Genomic DNA, 17,733 nt, shown 5'->3' with positions numbered 1-17,733 from the left:
GAATTAATTCTAAGTTAAACTCAGATAAAAGGTAAAATATTTGAAGAATATGATGATTTTTGAAAAAGGATCCAGTGTGGATCCAGTATTATTTCATAAAAGATAAGAATACTAAGTCTTGTTTACACCCCGACTATGGCCGTTGGTGTAAATCATCAACTTAGAATTAACTTACCTTTTATGAAATGGTGCACGTGCCATTCGTGTTTCACCATTGTGAGAATTTGAGAAATGAAGAACAAAAAATGCATGGAATAAACAATTCATGGTATTCTATGATGCTCATTCATTCTACCTAAAGCAAGGAATGTAAATTCTCATTCAAATCTAGCTATTACAACATGTAGAATCAAATTTACAACCCCAAGTAATGATGTCTTCCATATATTTCCTAAAAAAAAAAAACTTGGTTAATATGAAGAATGGAAGAGAGTTACATATGTCAAAAGGATGTTAATGTCAAGAGAAATTTCTCATAGGTCAAAACCTTTATGATGAAAAGATAGAAGATGATGTATATACTTATATACATACTTATATATACAAATATATACATATGTATGCTCATATATGCATAGACATATATATACATATATATATATATATATGTATATATGGATGTGTACATATACATATATATATATGTAAGGTATATACAATAACCTGTGAGATGGGATGATATGGTGAAGGACCGAAGCAAATGTGCTGAAATGTGGATGGTTGTAGAATATACAACAAAAATAAAGTATGCAGTGAAGCAAGTGTTGGTGAAAATAAAAAAAAAAAAAATTCTAAAGGGATAGGTTGTGAAGATGGATAGTGACAGGCAAACAGTTATAGGTTAATAAAGCATCAAGGACAAGCAAATTATGGCATAAAAGTAGCAATACATAGGTGCAATGGGGTGAAGTATATTATAGGGGCTAATAGAGATGCTATACAGTCACCAGAATAAACATATAAGTTGTAAGTCATAACAGTAAATTGATTACCAAGCCGATTCTTGAAACTGCTTACTCAAGCTGATGATACATAATATGACCAATTGGCTTTTATCAGTACAGAGCACCTTCTGGATCAGGGTGATTTTATTTAGCATTTCCAGGTACCCTTTTAACCAAGCAAGAAGGTTTCAACATTGTAAATCAAAGGATTTCCCTCTCAGCAGCCGCCAAATGATGGACTATTTTAATAAAGAATTGATTTTGTAATGATTCGATTTGCTGCAAAATCGATCCCAGCAAAGTGACTCAAAAGAAAATTGGTTACTGATAATATTCCTGGACATAGCTTCTGCAAATTCCCTTGTTACATAATCTGTCCCCAGGATAGCCAATAGCTCCTCTAGGGACTCTCAAACCATGGCAAAACACACAATGATGTATGCAGAATACCCAAAAGCAGGTCTGGAAGGACCCAAACCTCTCAGTTTTTTACATGATAATGATGCTTATAACACAATTACACACAAATGACTGCTGAAACTTACAATTAAGAAGGATGTGACAATACTGTGTAATGTTACAGGTGACCTGAAATAAGGGATATAGCAGCTGTACAATTGCCACAGGGGCGAGTTTAGGGAGCACAGAGAATAGGCAACACAGGTACTATGTTGAGACCATGCTGTGGGATGTAGTGCAAAATGCAGTGAAGTGAGTGGTGTAGTGATATGAAGACTAATGATAAAATGCATTACAGGAAATGGAATGGAGGCAAGTATTATGAAATGTAATAAAACAAATAAAAAAAATGAACAGTTGTTGTATATGTGCAGTAGGGAATTAGTGCAGGCAGCAAGAAAATGGTGTGCAAGCAATATATTATAAAAGGGGACCTTTCAGTGATGTGCTGTGGGAAGGTATCGGTACAAGTGTCAACAACAGCCATTACTACGACTGTGAATTAATTTTAAACAAACAACTTTGCACCACCATTTGGCTTCTTATATTGATCTATCGCAACTTGATAATTTGATGAACTTTCCTTGACAACAACAAAAGCATTGGTTCTGGCCAGTACGTGGATCCTAGTGACAATAGACCATCACATCAGTAGATCAGTATATTTACAAATCAGTTTTACTTTAGGGCATCAAATTTGGGAATGTTACCTTCTTCCCCCATATGCCTTAGTTCTGTTGAACTGAAATCCATAAACTCAATGACTTCAGTAGGAACCTTTTCTTCAGTAGTATTGATTTTATCATTTGGAGCAACAGGAGATAGTGAAAATGGAGGGGTACTATATGTAAGCGACCGACATAAACACAAAATGCCATATAATTATGATGATTCAACAGTATGCTATGCCATGATGAACGAAATATTACTATAAATAATGAATAAACCAGAGACATATGGATAATATGACATGCATATCCAAGGTGGTGCATGAAGGGTGAAATTTGTGCATTTGAAACTGGGAATAGAAAGGGGAATGCGATGGAAGCAAGAAACACAGGTAGAGGTTTGTGTAATGTTTGGTACACAAGCTATGGGACTTCTAACAGATCAATAAAATGCTGATAACACCATTTTAGGCAAGTTACCTCTTGTCATGGAAACAAAATGATAAATATTGAAAGTCCAGCAAACTGAAGATAGTAGTGAGCAGAACACCACCGACCCCCTTTATTTTTTTGTACATGGGTCATACAGATAATCAAGATCAAAAAGAGGAAAACAAGGTATCGAAAATTGGTAGAGGTAAGAATACAAACCAATCATTACAATGAGGCAGAAAATTAGCTGTAAAAGGGGTAAAAGCAAAAAAAAAAAAAAAAAAAAAGATATGATGAACATGATACATAAGGTCAGATGAACAAGAGGTTGATATCATGAATTCAACAACAGGGACATGAAACTAATTTATAAAGACTGTAGCTATAGGGGATATGCCTATGCTTCTAATCAGAATTTGTGGGAAATTCGATACACAGACTTTCTTTTTCACAAACTTGTTGATTATTAGAACCGTTGGTTACTTTCATATAGCTTGGACCCTAAAGCAGGGGATGTAAAACCTTCAGCAAGACACACGGATACTGAATGACAGGAGAAACAGATTGCAAACGATGAGATCAAAACACCTGGTATATGATCCAACGAATAAACGACCAGGTAAACAGATGATGTACTAGATCCACTTGCTGAACCCAAAGACATAACAAGTAATCACGATCGGATGATGGAATGCCCTAGTAGAAACCTAGGGACGATGGTCATATGCTAATAATGCAGACTCCAAAAAAAAAAAAATCAAGAGATGTCGACAGAATGTGGAAATTTAAGTGGAGATGGTGTTTAAACAGAAATACGATAAGGAATAAAACAATGAATCATGCATTATCAAAGCAAGAAATCATATGCCAGCGGATAATCACAATTACTAGAAAAGCAAAACAAAGAACCGAAAATACAAGTCAATCATAACAAAACAAAAATCCCGAAGCAAGTAGGGAGCCAATATATGGAAAGGAAATCAGAAGTAAAACCACCTATAGACCGGAATAACAAAATACGACGGAAAACAAGAAAACAAATGTTGGAATTTGTAAATTCCATTCATTATCGCACGATATGTGACCCGATCTTACTATAAGCAACATCAGGGTCACAGGTATGCTTTGTTTAAAGAGAATAATGTCAATAAAAGGGGCCCGAAGTGAAGAATTCGAAATTACAATAGGAAATGAAAGGAGTTCTTACCTGGTTACCGGAAATTCCTATAGCAAGATGCACTTTCTTCCGTCGGTTGGAGAAAAGACCAGATCAATATGCACCGAATGAGGGATATTCAGAAGTCGATTACTGCCGGGGCTTGATAGGCTTCCTTCAATGTGAGCCTGGTTCGCAAAGATGGATGTTGAAGGGGAACTTCCAGCGGGATTGCTGGAATTCTGAAGTAGAGAGTCAATCCGACTCTTCGTTTGCAGGGGTTTCTGAAAGAAGGAGGAGGTCGATTCTCCTTTAAGGGGAACCAGAGAGAAATCTGGTGGCTTCCCTTTGGTTGTAGGGACTCCGGAAGAGGGGAGCAAAAGGGGAAGTGATGGGTTGTTGTACGCAATGCCTCGGGATGGATCCCTGATCATCAGATGGGGGGGTCTCCTCTTAAAGGGAAAAGGATGGTTCGAGAGTGAAAACTGTTGCAGATGAAAGGTGAAGAATGGGCAGGCTGTTTCAGATCGGACGGTGATGAGAGAAGAAGAGGGAAGCGCGGGAGGAGTTTGTTGTGGATTTTCTCTCTTTCCAAAAAGAAGACTCCTTTTAAGAAATTTTTTGTAAAATGGTTTTTCAAATGAGGTTTTTAGCAAAAGACAACTTTGCAAAGTTTGAAATCATTTGTTTTTCTTATAATTTTTCCAAATTTTTGCTTTTTCATGTTATTTTTCTATTTTTTTGTATTTTTAGAATAAAATCCTAAAGTTTTACGAGAAATTAAGGGTTAAAAACTATATATATTTTTTTTTTGTGTTTTTGCGAAAATATTTACAAAAAGGAATTTTTCTGAGAATTTTAAAAATCTATTTTGAGAAAATTTCTTCAGAAATGGGTTTTGATCCGGATTTGGAGGAAATATGGATTTAAAGTGCTGGATTCGGATCCGGAGTTGATTTTGAATATATCAATATGAATTTTAATTCAGAGAATCTGAAGAAATGACTTGATTTTCTCAGAAAACGGGATTAGGGGCAAAATGGTCATTTTTACAAAATTTTTTAAAAAAAAAAAATTTTGGGGTGTTCACAGGATGCTAAGGCAATTAAGGTTCGTACACTAGTCATTCTGGCCACGGGAGCAAAGGTTTCTTCATAATCAATCCCATATTCTTGGGCATAGCCTTTTGCTACCAAACGAGCTTTGTATCTTTCAAGAGACCCATCACATTTAGTTTTGACTTTATATACCCATCTACACCCAATTGCCTTCTTCCCTAAAGGTTGAGGAATAATGCTCCAGGTTTGGGCCTTGTTAAGAGCCTCTAATTCGATTTTCATGGCTTCAATCCAATGTGGGTGATCTTTAGCTTCCTTAAAAGAGGAAGGTTCGTGATACGAATGTATTAACATAAGACAAGTCCTATAATTCGGAGAAAAATATTCATAGGACACAAACTTTTGTGGTGGCCTACTGGTACGAGAAGATCTCCTAGGTAGATGGTTGTCAGTAGATTCTTCTAAAGAAAAGTCTTGAGAGTATCTGTCAATAGCAGGTTGATGTTCATTTCCTATCCGCCGGGTATAGACATTTATATCATTAAGGTTTTCATTTTGGGAGGTATTATCATGTTGTTGTATATCATTATAATGTGAAATCCCATCACAACTAGTATCACAAGAAATAGCCTCAGGAGACTCAATTCTAGGAGCTAAGTCAAATAGAAAAGAATAATCGATGTCTTCCTTAGATGTGTGGATATCGAAACCATTTTGTTCTTCAATAAAGTTTACATTTCTCGACACATATAATTTATTGTTTCGAATATCATAACATCTATAGCCTTTTTTATTCTCACCATAGCCAATGAACACACATTCAATAGCTTTAGGTGACAACTTATCTTGTCCTAGACTAAGTACAAAACATTTGCATCCAAAGATTCTTAGTCTATTAAAATCGGGAGTAATTTTAAATAATTTTTCAAAGGGCGAAACATTTTTCAAAGAGGAAGAGGGCATACGATTCACAAGATATGTTGCGGTAAGAAGAGCTTCGGCCCAAAAGTTTTTAGGAACACATTTAGACACAAGAAGAGTTCTTGTGGTTTCAATTAAATGCCTATGTTTCCTTTCCGCAAGACCATTTTGTTGTGGAGTTTTAGGACAAGATCGTTGGTGCAAAATTTCATTTGTTTTAAAATAATTTTGAAAGTCTTTAGACATGTATTCTCCTCCAGAGTCGGATCTAAAAATGGCTATATTGTATTGGAATTGGTTTTGAACAAGAGCGTGAAACTCTTTAAAATTGGTGAAGACATCGGATTTATTCTTGATAATATAAACCCATGTGTATCTAGTAAAATCATCAATAAAAGAAACATAGTAAGAGAAGCCTCCTTTGGACATAACGGGTGTCGGTCCCCATACATCGGAATGCACAAGTTCAAAAGGCTTTTTTGACACAAAATTGCTATGAGAATATGGAAGAGAGTGAATTTTCCCAAGAATACAATCATTGCATGTAAAAGTATTTGTATTACAAAATTTTTCCAAAAATGGAAAAAGGTACAATTTAGAAATACTAGGGTGCCCAAGTCTCCTATGCCAAGTCTCAATATCTTTGGATTGAACATGATTACAAAATGATTTGGATGGCAAAGACAAAAAATCCATATAGTAAAGGTCCCCTCTTCTATGGCCTTGCCCAATCCGCTTCCCGGACCGGAGATCCTGCACATAGCAATGGGTTTGTGAAAAAGAGACATTACATTCAAAATCGGTAATTTGAGAGACGGAGAAAAGATTTAGATTAAGTTTTGGGATGATTCGGATTTTGGGAACAAAAAATTCTTTGTTTTGGTCATAAATTTTCTCAAGGTTTCCAATACCCTCAACATTTAAAGAAGTTCCATCGGCGGTGAATACATATGATTTAAATTTATTGAGACTTGGTTTTGACAAAAGTGATGCATTTGGAGTCATATGGAAAGAGGCACCCGAATCAAGAATCCAAGAAGACATACCTGGGAATGAAGAAATGGCGGCACCGGAAGTGGAAGGTGAGGATGATGATGTAGAGGCGTTCATCTTCATAAATTGTTGAAGAGTTTCGGTTAGATGAGCGATGGAATCCTTTATGTCACCATCCTTCTTTGAATCTTCATTGATGATTGGAAGAGTTTCTCCCACGGAAGCTACCTTCTTCTTGAATTTAGGGCAATCGGGACGAATATGGCCCGGTTCATTACAATTATGACAAATGATTTTCCTTCCTCCACCATTATTCTTCCAAAAATGTGGTGGTTTATATGATCTTACATTGTTGCCGGGTCTAGACACGGCATGTACTTCATCAACATCCCTTTTCAAGGTCAAACGGGTTTCTTCTTGACATAAATCGGCCAAAATATCGCTTAGAGGAGTAGAGGCTCTATGAAGTAGAGATCCTCTAAGTTGTTCAAATTCGGGACGAAGCCCATGAATAAATTGAAAGAACCTCTCTTTTTCCATTTGCTCTTGTCTCATAGCAATAGCACTTCCTTCCCATTGCGGTTCGAGAAGGACAAGTTCATCCCATAAAGGGGATAGGGCACTATAATAGTCCCTAATGCTCATATCACCTTGCTTGGTAGCTCTTACCTTTTCTTGAAGAAAAAAGTGCCTAGCAAGGTCTCTTTGAGTGTACATACCTTTCATGAAAAACCATGCTTCATTAGCCTTCTTGAATTTTGCAAGATTTGCACAAATCTTCAATTCGACGTTATTCATGAACCATGCCAAGATTTTAGCATGTTCACTTTCCCAATCTTCCATTTTAGAAGAGTAATCAAGAATAGCCTTTTCTTTTTCTTCTTCATTCAAGGCTTTTTCTTCACCTCCTTCAAATTTAGTTAACTTTAGTTGTGGTTCCGGAATGGTTCCACATACATAACCCCAAAGCCTTTTACCTTTGAGATTATTCTCCATAGCGGCCGCCCACATGCGATAATTGGTCCCATCCAATTTGAATGAGAGATCGATTTTTGCATCTTTGTTGGCCATTAGAAGAAAAATTTATAAGACAAGAGAGTGGAGAGGTATTACTTGTCAATGGAGGATCCAATGAAGTCTTATTAGCCAAGGCTCTGATACCATGTAATGAAGTGCCAAATGAAAAGAGCAACGTCTCCAAGCGAAAGCACGCACATACACAAGATGCCACTAAAGGGCAAAATAAACCACAAAAGTGGTCAAGCACAAAAAGAAGATAAAAAATATATCTCACTTCATAGAATGCTTCAAGAAAAGCTTAGCAAATACATGGGGCTGAGCCCCTTATTTATACACAGCAAGGGACCCAAGGAGGGGCTCCCATAGAGTCGTTGGAGCCCCTCCAACGGTCATATTTATGACCGTTGGAGGGGTCCAACGACTCTATGTGGACCCCTCTCAAGTGAATAAAAACAAAAAAGAAAAAAGCAAAAAAAAGGAAAAAGAATAAAGGAAAAAGAAAAGGAGAAAAGCATATCAAAGATATGCGTGTACAAGGTGAAATTACAGAAATACCCCTATCGGGTTTTACAAAATAAATATATATATATATTTATATATATAGATAGACACATAGACATATATATATTATATATATGTGTATGTGTCGTAATCTATGTATATATATATATATAAATATACATCATATTTTAACAGAGTATTGTGTTGAGAATCATCGGATATATAAAAAAACTCTATAATTAAGGGACTTTTCTTATCCTCATCCTTCTCTTTAGATTTGCTTACTTATACTGATGTTGACTTGGGGAAACCTCAATGATAGAATCTCAACTACTGTTTTGGTGTTTTTTAGGAGATTCTCTAATTTCGTGGAGATGCAAGCAGCAGCAAAAAGTGTTATTATCCTTAACTGAAGTTGAATATCGAGCGATGGTCATGACAACAATGAAACTTATATAGCTAAGAAAAAAGTGATTCATGATATCGGTTGAGGAACAAGTGTGAAATCCAATAATAAAATACAAATTGTGTGTTAAGCTACGATTCAGAACCTAACTTGAACTTCGGGAATTGTGCTCATTTTGAGTATTCATGGGTTTAAGAAAAAAGTGAAAATTAAACTTGTGTGCATTTAATAAGAACATGCATACAAAAGCAAATCTAATAAATAACTTAATAAGTTATTCATGCATGTGCATTGAATCATACATATTTTACTGTTCAGCATTAGTTCATGCATTTATGCATATTTGACTTTGTATAATATTTGATTATGCATGATCTTTGGTTGATTGCCTGAATGGTAAAGTATTTGTAGTAAGTTATTGCTTGTATTATTCTTCTGAAATTTATGCATGAATTTGTTCATGCTATTTCCTTTACTGTTTGGATTTTTAGAGGATTTCGTATGACTTCGGTTCTTACCCGTTTTCTTAAAACTATTTTACATGCACAAATGCTCAGTGATGTCTCAGACTGGCTAGCTGGAGGCTACGAGAGTCGTGATGGTGTTCTGAGTTCTGACTAGATGGCATTAGTTTGAGATAGTCGATTTTATGTCCCTAGACTTTTCGACTTATTGATTGATTAATAAAGTTTGATTTATTATTTCTAGTTGATTCAATGCATGGATTGGTTTGTGGTTGGTATATTAAATTTGTGATGTGCCTCAGATCCTTGGGAGAGTTTCCGCAAATGTTTAAAAAAAAAATCCACTATTTTTATTAGGGTCGTTATAAGCACTGCAATTAAAATTTGACTTTTTGAAAAAAAAGTTTTTTTGTTGTTGTGCTTGGAGAGAGAGTGAGTAAAAAGGGAGATGACATGGCAAGAAAGAGAGTAAGTGAGAGAAAGTAAAAAAAGTAGATGACATCATTCTTTTCACTTATTTTTTTTACATTATGATTTGGGAGAGAGAGAGAGAGAACAAAAAAAAAATAGTTCATTTTACTTATGTTTTTTATCAATCACATGATTTATATTATGATTTAAGAGAGAGAGTCATTTTAATATAAATATTACAAAAATACCCTTGAGGTGGGTGATATAAAATATTTTATATTAATTATATTATTAATATCAACATGCTTTCATAAGTATTAAATGAAAAAGCTTTTTTAAAAAAACAATACAATATCATATATATATATACTTGTTGCAGTATTTTACTTTTGAATTTTTTTTTGAACCTGTGTCACGTACGCGAGTTACGTGCACATACATACCCGTATCATTGTGACATAACCCATAATGTGGCTACTTAAGGTCTTCCTCACTCTCCCAAAAGATAGCAGAAACTAGTTGAGGGGGTACTGCACCTTTACACACACTCGTGCATGCACACACTCACACAGAGTTGATCTATTGCAATATCTAACCACCATAGCTACTGATGCATATGTTGCAACCATAGAAAGAAAATTTAAATGTCAAAACTGTATATGTCAACTTATTGCTGGTGAGAATAGAAGATTAGTTAAGGGTGTTTCAGTCATTGTTTGTAATTTACAAATGTGTAACATTTTACATTGTAAAGAGACATTTTCATCCACACCAAAATGTACAAGTCATAAATAGATGGGACACCCAAGCCCTAGACAATATGGGATGCCCCTTTGCTTCCTATATTTTTCCTTCTTCTCTTCTCCTCTCTTTTTTTCTTGGGTTTTTGTGTTTAATATTACAGGGCACACACGCACTATAAGGAACCTTCACGTTTTCCTTCTGGCGCTTGAAGTCACAGCAATGCTAGGTAAAACTGACCTGATGTTCACCCCTAGTTGAACACAGTGTCCAGCAAATCAAGAATCAATCCTTTTGTCAACTTTTCAGCCGTAGCCAATACCTCCCTAGGGAATTCCCTTGAACAAACACATGCCTAAAAAGTTTCAACTTTCAAGGGAAGTTACCAATTTTTTGCAATAGAGTGGTTTCAAATCACACTTGCTCTTCCAAATAAAGGGACTCACCAATTCTTTATCCTTTTTTGCTATTTATGTGAAGACCTATCATTTACTTAAAATACCCAAGTAAAAACCCACTATATGGCCATACTTGATTAGGTGAAGCATGTCCATAGATAATGATTCAACTACATATACAAGGTATGTCACTGGGTGGTATACACTCAGGGAGGTCGATGCCTGTAATATTAGTTGCACGTCTAAAGGTTATATACAGACTAATGGACAATGATAACAATAATATGGGATGTAAGGTCTCCTTGTCCAACCTCTCCAATGCAACTCGCAACCACTAAGGTGACATAAAACTATGATATCCTGGCCAGAATGAATTGCATTATTCTGAAAAGAGTAAAGTTGGTGGCTTTATTTAGATCCTCTTAAGAAATATAGGTCAACAAACCATAACAATTGCATCCAGTATACTTCCTCTTTAAAGGGCCCCAAAGTGGGGAGATATAGTACAGGACATCCTTGAATTCTCTGGGAAGGCCCTTGTCAATTACACAAATGCAGAAATAAAACAACAGATTAAAATAGCACATTGTGTTTTCTAAGTCTAACATATGCCTGTGAACTTACAAGAAATGTTATGAATAGGTCGTACAGCTATTGAATTTAGGTTCACAAGGAGCACCCATGATTAGATTGAGGCATCTAAAAGAATATGATTATTTAAATTCAGATGAATTTTCAACATCCAAGATGTTCATAACTATTATTGTCTTCCATTTAGTATGCCTAGACTCAAAGATCTGTTTGGTTGGATATGCTTCTGTAAATGGGATTCAAAACAAGCATTTCATAGCCACTGCATTATGACAGACAAAAGGTAGTCCAGTGAAAATGGCCTTATGCTCCACATGGATTGAAGTATTATGAACTGTTATATATCAATCAGCATATCCATTTTGTCCCATATCAGCATAAGTCACTAATATATTAAAATTTCTCCCTGTAATTTAAGAAAATTTACAAACATATGAATGATTCTTCTGTTTATATCCCACAACACATACAGATATCCTCTATTAAAGGCTAATATAAAACATAACAAAATTGTTTCAAGTAGAGTGCAGAGAAGCTGGCAGTTGGTTGCTAGCAAGATAGGATCAGGAACCATCCAATCAGTGAATTTTCATAAAACTTTGTGCTATGCTCACCTTAGGCTCATCTTCGTTACTGAGTGTGGGGTAGCAGGCTCCATGTCGTGGAGTTTTAACTCCATATGTCTTTCCTATATTTATGAAAAAAAAATGATACCATTAAGTGTTTGAGTTTTACAAGGAAAGAAGTTCTTTCAGAAATTAGCAAAATATAATATCCTGTAGAAAAGCAGAACAGTATTCTCTATAGCATCAATAAGAAATAAAAGTGCCTCAGTCGTGGATATAAACACGAATGGAAGAAGGGCACATTTCATTCTTAGGGCATCACTAAAATAAGCATCCCCAGAAAAATAAGAAAATAGCCCTTTGAAAAGCGACATTCAAAATTATTCATTTATTACCAATATATGTATGCCATGTCCAAATCCCACAGATAAGAAGAACAAGGAAGAGAAGGGGAAAAGAGAACAGAAAGGAGATGGCAAACTACAAACAACAACAACAACAACTACGCCTTCATCCCAAAACAATTGGGGTCAGCGATATGAACCAAAAAAGAAATTCATTTTGGGTCTTCCACATGAATCCTTTTCCTCCAATCATTTCTATCCAACGCCATGTCCTCGGTGAGGTTCAAAGCATTCATATCCTTTCCTATCATCTCCATCCAAGTCTTCCTAGGCCTACCCCGACCTCTTTTAACTAATATATTTTCCCATTTCTCCAACCTTCTAACTGGAGCATCATTAGGCCTTCGCCGAATATGTCCAAACCACCGTAAACGATTCTCTCGCATCTTATTTTCAATGGGTGCAACACCTACCTTCTTACGTATCTCTTCGTTCCGAATCTTATCTTTTATTGTATTTCCACACATCCATCTAAGCATCCGCATCTCAGCTACACTCATTTTTTGAATATGATGTCTCTTGGCAGCCCAACATTCCGTACCATATAGTAAAGCGGGTCTAATAGTCGTCCTATAAAACTTTTCCTTCAACCGCAATGGCATTCTACGATCGCACAGCACTCCAGTAGCACTTTTCCATTTCATCCACCCAACCTTTATCCTATGATTTACATCTCCATCAATTTCTCCATACTTTTGAATGATGGATCCCAAATATTTGAAATAATCATTCACCGGTATATCTTGCTCACCAAGCTTCACTACACTCCCATCACTACTTCGTTGCTTACTAAACCGACATTCCATATATTCAGTCTTACTCTTACTCAACTTAAAACCTCTAGCTTCCAATGTCTGTCTCCATAATTCTAACTTAGCATTAACCCCAGCTCTAGACTCATCAATCAAAACAATATCATCAGCAAACAACATACACCACGGTACATTTTCTTGAATTGATCTCGTAAGCTCATCCATCACTATCGCAAATAGGAGAGGGCTTAAAGCAGATCCTTGATGTAACCCAACCGTTATCGGAAAATTGGTTGACACCCCTCCACAAGTGCGGACATTGGTTACTACTCCTTCATACATATCTTTAATTATACTAATGTACTTGAGAGAAACACCTTTCTTCATCATTGTCCACCAGAGAACGTCCCTAGGTACTCTATCGTATGCCTTCTCTAAATCAATAAAAACCATATGCAAATCTTTGTTCCTCTCTCTATATCTTTCAATAAGTTGTCTAAGAAGATGTATAGCTTCCATAGTTGATCTTCCAGGCATAAAACCAAATTGATTCTCCGATATCATGACAATCTTCATCAACCTAGACTCAATCACCCTCTCCCAAAGTTTCATAGTATGACTCATGAGTTTTATACCACGATAGTTTGTGCAATCTTGTATATCACCCTTATTCTTATATAAAGGCACCAAAGTACTCTTCCTCCACTCATTAGGCATCTTATTTGTTCGCCAAATCAAGTTAAAAAGATTTGTCAACCATTCTAAACCTTTCTCTCCCAAGCATTTCCAAGCCTCGATAGGTATACCATCTGGGCCAACTGCCCTTCTTGATTTCATTTTCTTCAAAGCCTCTACAATTTCTTTCTTTTGAATCTTGCGCATGAAGTCACGATTTATCTCATGAAAAGGAATGGAGAAGTCTCCAAGATCTTGAGCATGACTATCATTAAATAGCTTATCAAAATAATCTTTCCATCTCTCCTTAATCTCCTCATCTTTGACTAAAACCCTTTGCGTTTCATCTTTGATACATCTAACCATACCCAAATCCTTCGATTTCCTATCTCTCATCTTTGCAAGCCTATAAATATCCTTCTCGCCTTCTTTGGTATCCAACTTGTCATAAACCTCCTTATATACCTTAGCCCTCGCGTTTCGAACAACTTTTTTAGCTTCCTTCTTTGCTATCATATACTTCTCCAAATTCTCATTATCACGACTCTTACTTAGATTTCTATAACACTCTCTTTTAACCTTAATAGCTAATTTGACATCCTCGTTCCACCATGATGTATCCTTACCTAGTGGTGCACCGCCTTTAGACTCACCCAATACCTCCTTAGCTACTTTTCTCATACCACCCGCTATCTTATTCCACATTGATTCTGAATCCTCCTCGAGACACCAATCAACTTCCTTAACTACCTGCTCTACAAACATTCCTTGTTTAGCTCCTTTCAGTGCCCACCACTTAATTCTAGGATCTATCCTATGTCTATCCCTTTTGCGGCATTGTCTAATTCTAAGATCTAAAATTAAGACTCTATGTTGTGTAGCTACACTTTCTCCTGGTATAACCTTACAATCGATGCAACAACCCCTATCTCTCTTTCTAAGTAGGAAAAAATCTATCTGACTCGTATTAACCCCACTTTTAAATGTTACTAGGTGAGACTCCCTCTTCCTAAACCAAGTGTTTGCTAAGATCATATCATAGGACAAACAAAAATCTAAAATCCTTTCTCCACTTTCATTTCTTTTTCCTATACCATAGCCTCCATGGATATTCTCAAATCCATCCCTACTAATGCCTACATGTCCATTAAGGTCACCGCCGATGAAAAGCTTTTCTCCATAAGATGTCTCTTGTACTACTCCATCTAAATCTTCCCAAAATTGATGCTTAATGGAATCATCTAAACCTACTTGAGGTGCATAAACACTAATAATATTAATAATATCCGTACATAATACTAATTTAATAAGTAAAATTCTATCACCCTTCCTACGGACCTCAACTACATTATCTATAAACTGACGACTCATAACAATCCCTACTCCATTCCTATTCCTATTTATTCCTGTATACCAAATCTTATATCCCCAAGGTTCTATCACTTTAGCTTTCTCACCTACCCATTTGGTCTCTTGAAGACATAAAATATCAATCTTTCTCCTACACAACATCTACTAACTCTACCAACTTACCAGTTAAAGACCCTATGTTCCAAGTGGCTAACCTAATTTTATGGTCTTGGACTAACTTCTTTACCCCCACCCGTCCAACAAAGTGAGGGAACCCTTGCCTATTTGACACCACACCCGGGCGCCGGTGTGACGCGTCGCTTCTGGGCGACGACCTAGCAACCCTTGCACATTTATCACTGCCTCCGGGCCTAGAGAGTACAGCGCGTCGCTCAGTAGGGAACGCCCCAACGAAATTCTCATATTGGTTCATTTTCATAGGATATGACAAAGTTTTTATGCTGGCTGTCACAGGCCTACCGCAATCCTCCTCCTTTATCCGGGCTTGGGACCGGCAGTGTATAACTACACAGGCAAACTAAAGAAGAAAATAATTATTACAAATAACATAGAAAAACATGGTTAATTCTGCCTCCTCCTATCCCAAAAGAAATTAGCATCATTCACAATATTTTACCAAGTGGCTGTCTCTACAATGCCATATATGCATCTTTTGTGAAACAAGGATAATCTGATAAATATAGACAGCAAAGTAATAAGATCAAAGCATAAAAACAACGTAGACAAAAAGAAATTGTCATGCATATTGCCAATTACTGTGAACCAAAATGTAGGACTTGTCGTGTGATCAATGATCTGATGGCTGCAGAGGTTCCAATGTCCTTTTTGGGCAGGCATAGAAATAGTATGTTCTTCAATATCTCATTCCTTTTGACCACAAATAACATTAGATGTTTTTCCAACCAACAAGTATCAGTCAGGTTCCCTGGTCTGCTCCAGGGTGTGGAGAAAAAGTATTTGACCGTCTGCCAGCATGCCCTTTACATTTCAAGAGAAGGGGTTGAAACTCTTTGCCCTAACCACCCCTTCCTCTATTGTAGACGCTGACGATGAAATCATCAGAATTGTTGTCATTGGTTCATGCCGCTGGTGAGACATTGTCCCCACTACCACCTGATGCTAGCTCTATGCAAGATCAATGGAGAGTGTCCTGGATGATGGGTGGCAGCTAAAAAGGTGAAGGGACTTCGAAGGGCTACCTCTCTCTGTTTTCAAGCTCATATTATTATAGGATGGTTCTCATATTACCCTCATTCTAAACTGGAAAAAATAATTTAAAAAACTCAGGAAAACCTGTTTATTCTAATCCACTAAAGATGAAATGCTTATACATACAATCCACAATCCACCACCCGTTGCAGTCTCCTCCACTGATGCATAGTTAAGGAACGCGCACAAATAAACAAGATCTACCAAATAAGACAGAGAAGGAGCGAGAGATACCAGATCACTCGATCCATGGACGCTGCTATTGCCGTTCTCGTACCTCCGAGTGACAGTAGTTGTCGCCAGCTTTTCTCCAAATTATGCAACAGCTCGATGAACTGTGTTCTCTATGCAGTTGCACTGACGAGAAGCAGCGCAATGCAGCTACTCGGTCTGCAATACCGTATAAAGACTAATTCGTCACTTGTGCAAGCTATGCGATTCAACCTTATAAAAATCGAGCCACGCAAACACAAAATTGAGATATTTCTTCACCAATGCCATTTCCCCAAGTGGAGGAACCCCAGACGTGTCTACTGGGATAACGTAACATCATATAGTCAATGCAAAATTCTTAAATATATTTTCAACGGGCGTTCATCAGACTCCAAGTACCAGAAATTCTTCTTTCCTCAATCTAAACTTTCGGAGAACTTTCCGATTCCACAGAAAACATTAGGAAATCAAAATTAAAAGAGAAAAAAAGATAGCATTCGTCACGAATAATGGATATGCAATAGCACGGAATCCACATAGATCCCGCAATTCCAGAAAGAAAACCAGCAAGAACAGCAGAATTTAACGCGCAAAAACCACTCCATCACGAGAAGACTCAGATCCAGACCAAAATTAAAAAATTGGGCAAGAATTCCCCGTAGATTCGATTAAAACGGATACGAATCTCCCAGAATGCTGTCAGAATTTCACACGGGCCGACACAAAGACGAAGAAATCGATCCAATTTCTTCAAAATGGCAACTGAAATCGTCCAATTTTAAAGGCAAAAAGCAGAGAACCTTCACGGCAATGACAGTAACGAACAGATTTGGTTACGCAGTGGACCAAAAGACTTACTAACGTTTCGGATTGTGGATCAGAGCTCTTCGCTGTCAATCCTAAGTCAAACAAATCACTAGTAACGGAGAGGCGAAAAATCTTCACCTCACCTTGAAAGCATATCCGCGACCAGATTGATCGAAAAGAGAGAGAAAGACGAAGAGGAAGGGAGGGAGAGGTTGCTTCTTTTTCTTCTTCGGGACGATGAGAGAGTACAGTCCGTCTGTGTGTGTGTCTCTCTCTCTCTCTCACTCCTTCCTTCCTCCTTTGGACTTTATTATTATTATTATTATTATTATTATTATTATTGGTTGCAATTACACTACTGTAATACTTGCTGCCACTGCCGACATTTTTACGCTTACGTTTCTCTCTGGGTGCGCTCGTGTGGCGGGTGAGTTCAGTCGGCAGGGGCCCGTGACCACCGCTTGACTCGCAGAGCGTTGTTTTAGTCAAATGACGACTGTTGGAGGGCAGTGTCGTCCTTGAAGAAAAGGAAAGGATTGGCTGGCTTGACCTTCTCGTGGGTCATATTTTGAA

General features: G+C 37.0%; 1 protein-coding gene across 3 annotated transcripts in view; it reads right to left on the bottom strand.

The window, feature by feature from the left end:
• Positions 1-17,437, bottom strand: part of LOC149846958 (protein CELLULOSE SYNTHASE INTERACTIVE 1-like) — a 43,374-nt gene extending 25,937 nt beyond the window's left edge. Inside the window, exons 1-3 of one of the 3 annotated variants that reach the window (XM_089996696.1) lie at positions 17,299-17,437; positions 16,375-16,530; positions 11,778-11,851 (exon numbers count right to left, since the gene is read on the bottom strand). In XM_089996696.1, the coding sequence (XP_089852822.1) occupies positions 11,778-11,842 (65 nt within the window). In that variant the 5' untranslated portion in view covers positions 11,843-11,851; positions 16,375-16,530; positions 17,299-17,437. The remainder of the gene's footprint in view (positions 1-11,777; positions 11,852-16,374; positions 16,531-17,298) is intronic. The other 2 variants (XM_089996695.1, XM_089996697.1) reach the window with 2 other exon arrangements.
• Positions 17,438-17,733: the final 296 nt, after the last annotated feature.

This window comes from Nuphar pumila, chromosome 2 (genome assembly GCF_984573655.1).
Source record: "Nuphar pumila chromosome 2, dmNupPumi1.hap1.1, whole genome shotgun sequence".
NCBI lineage: Eukaryota > Viridiplantae > Streptophyta > Magnoliopsida > Nymphaeales > Nymphaeaceae > Nuphar > Nuphar pumila.
Note: the sequence above shows the minus strand (reverse complement) of the source record. Positions and strands in the feature narration are given on the sequence as shown.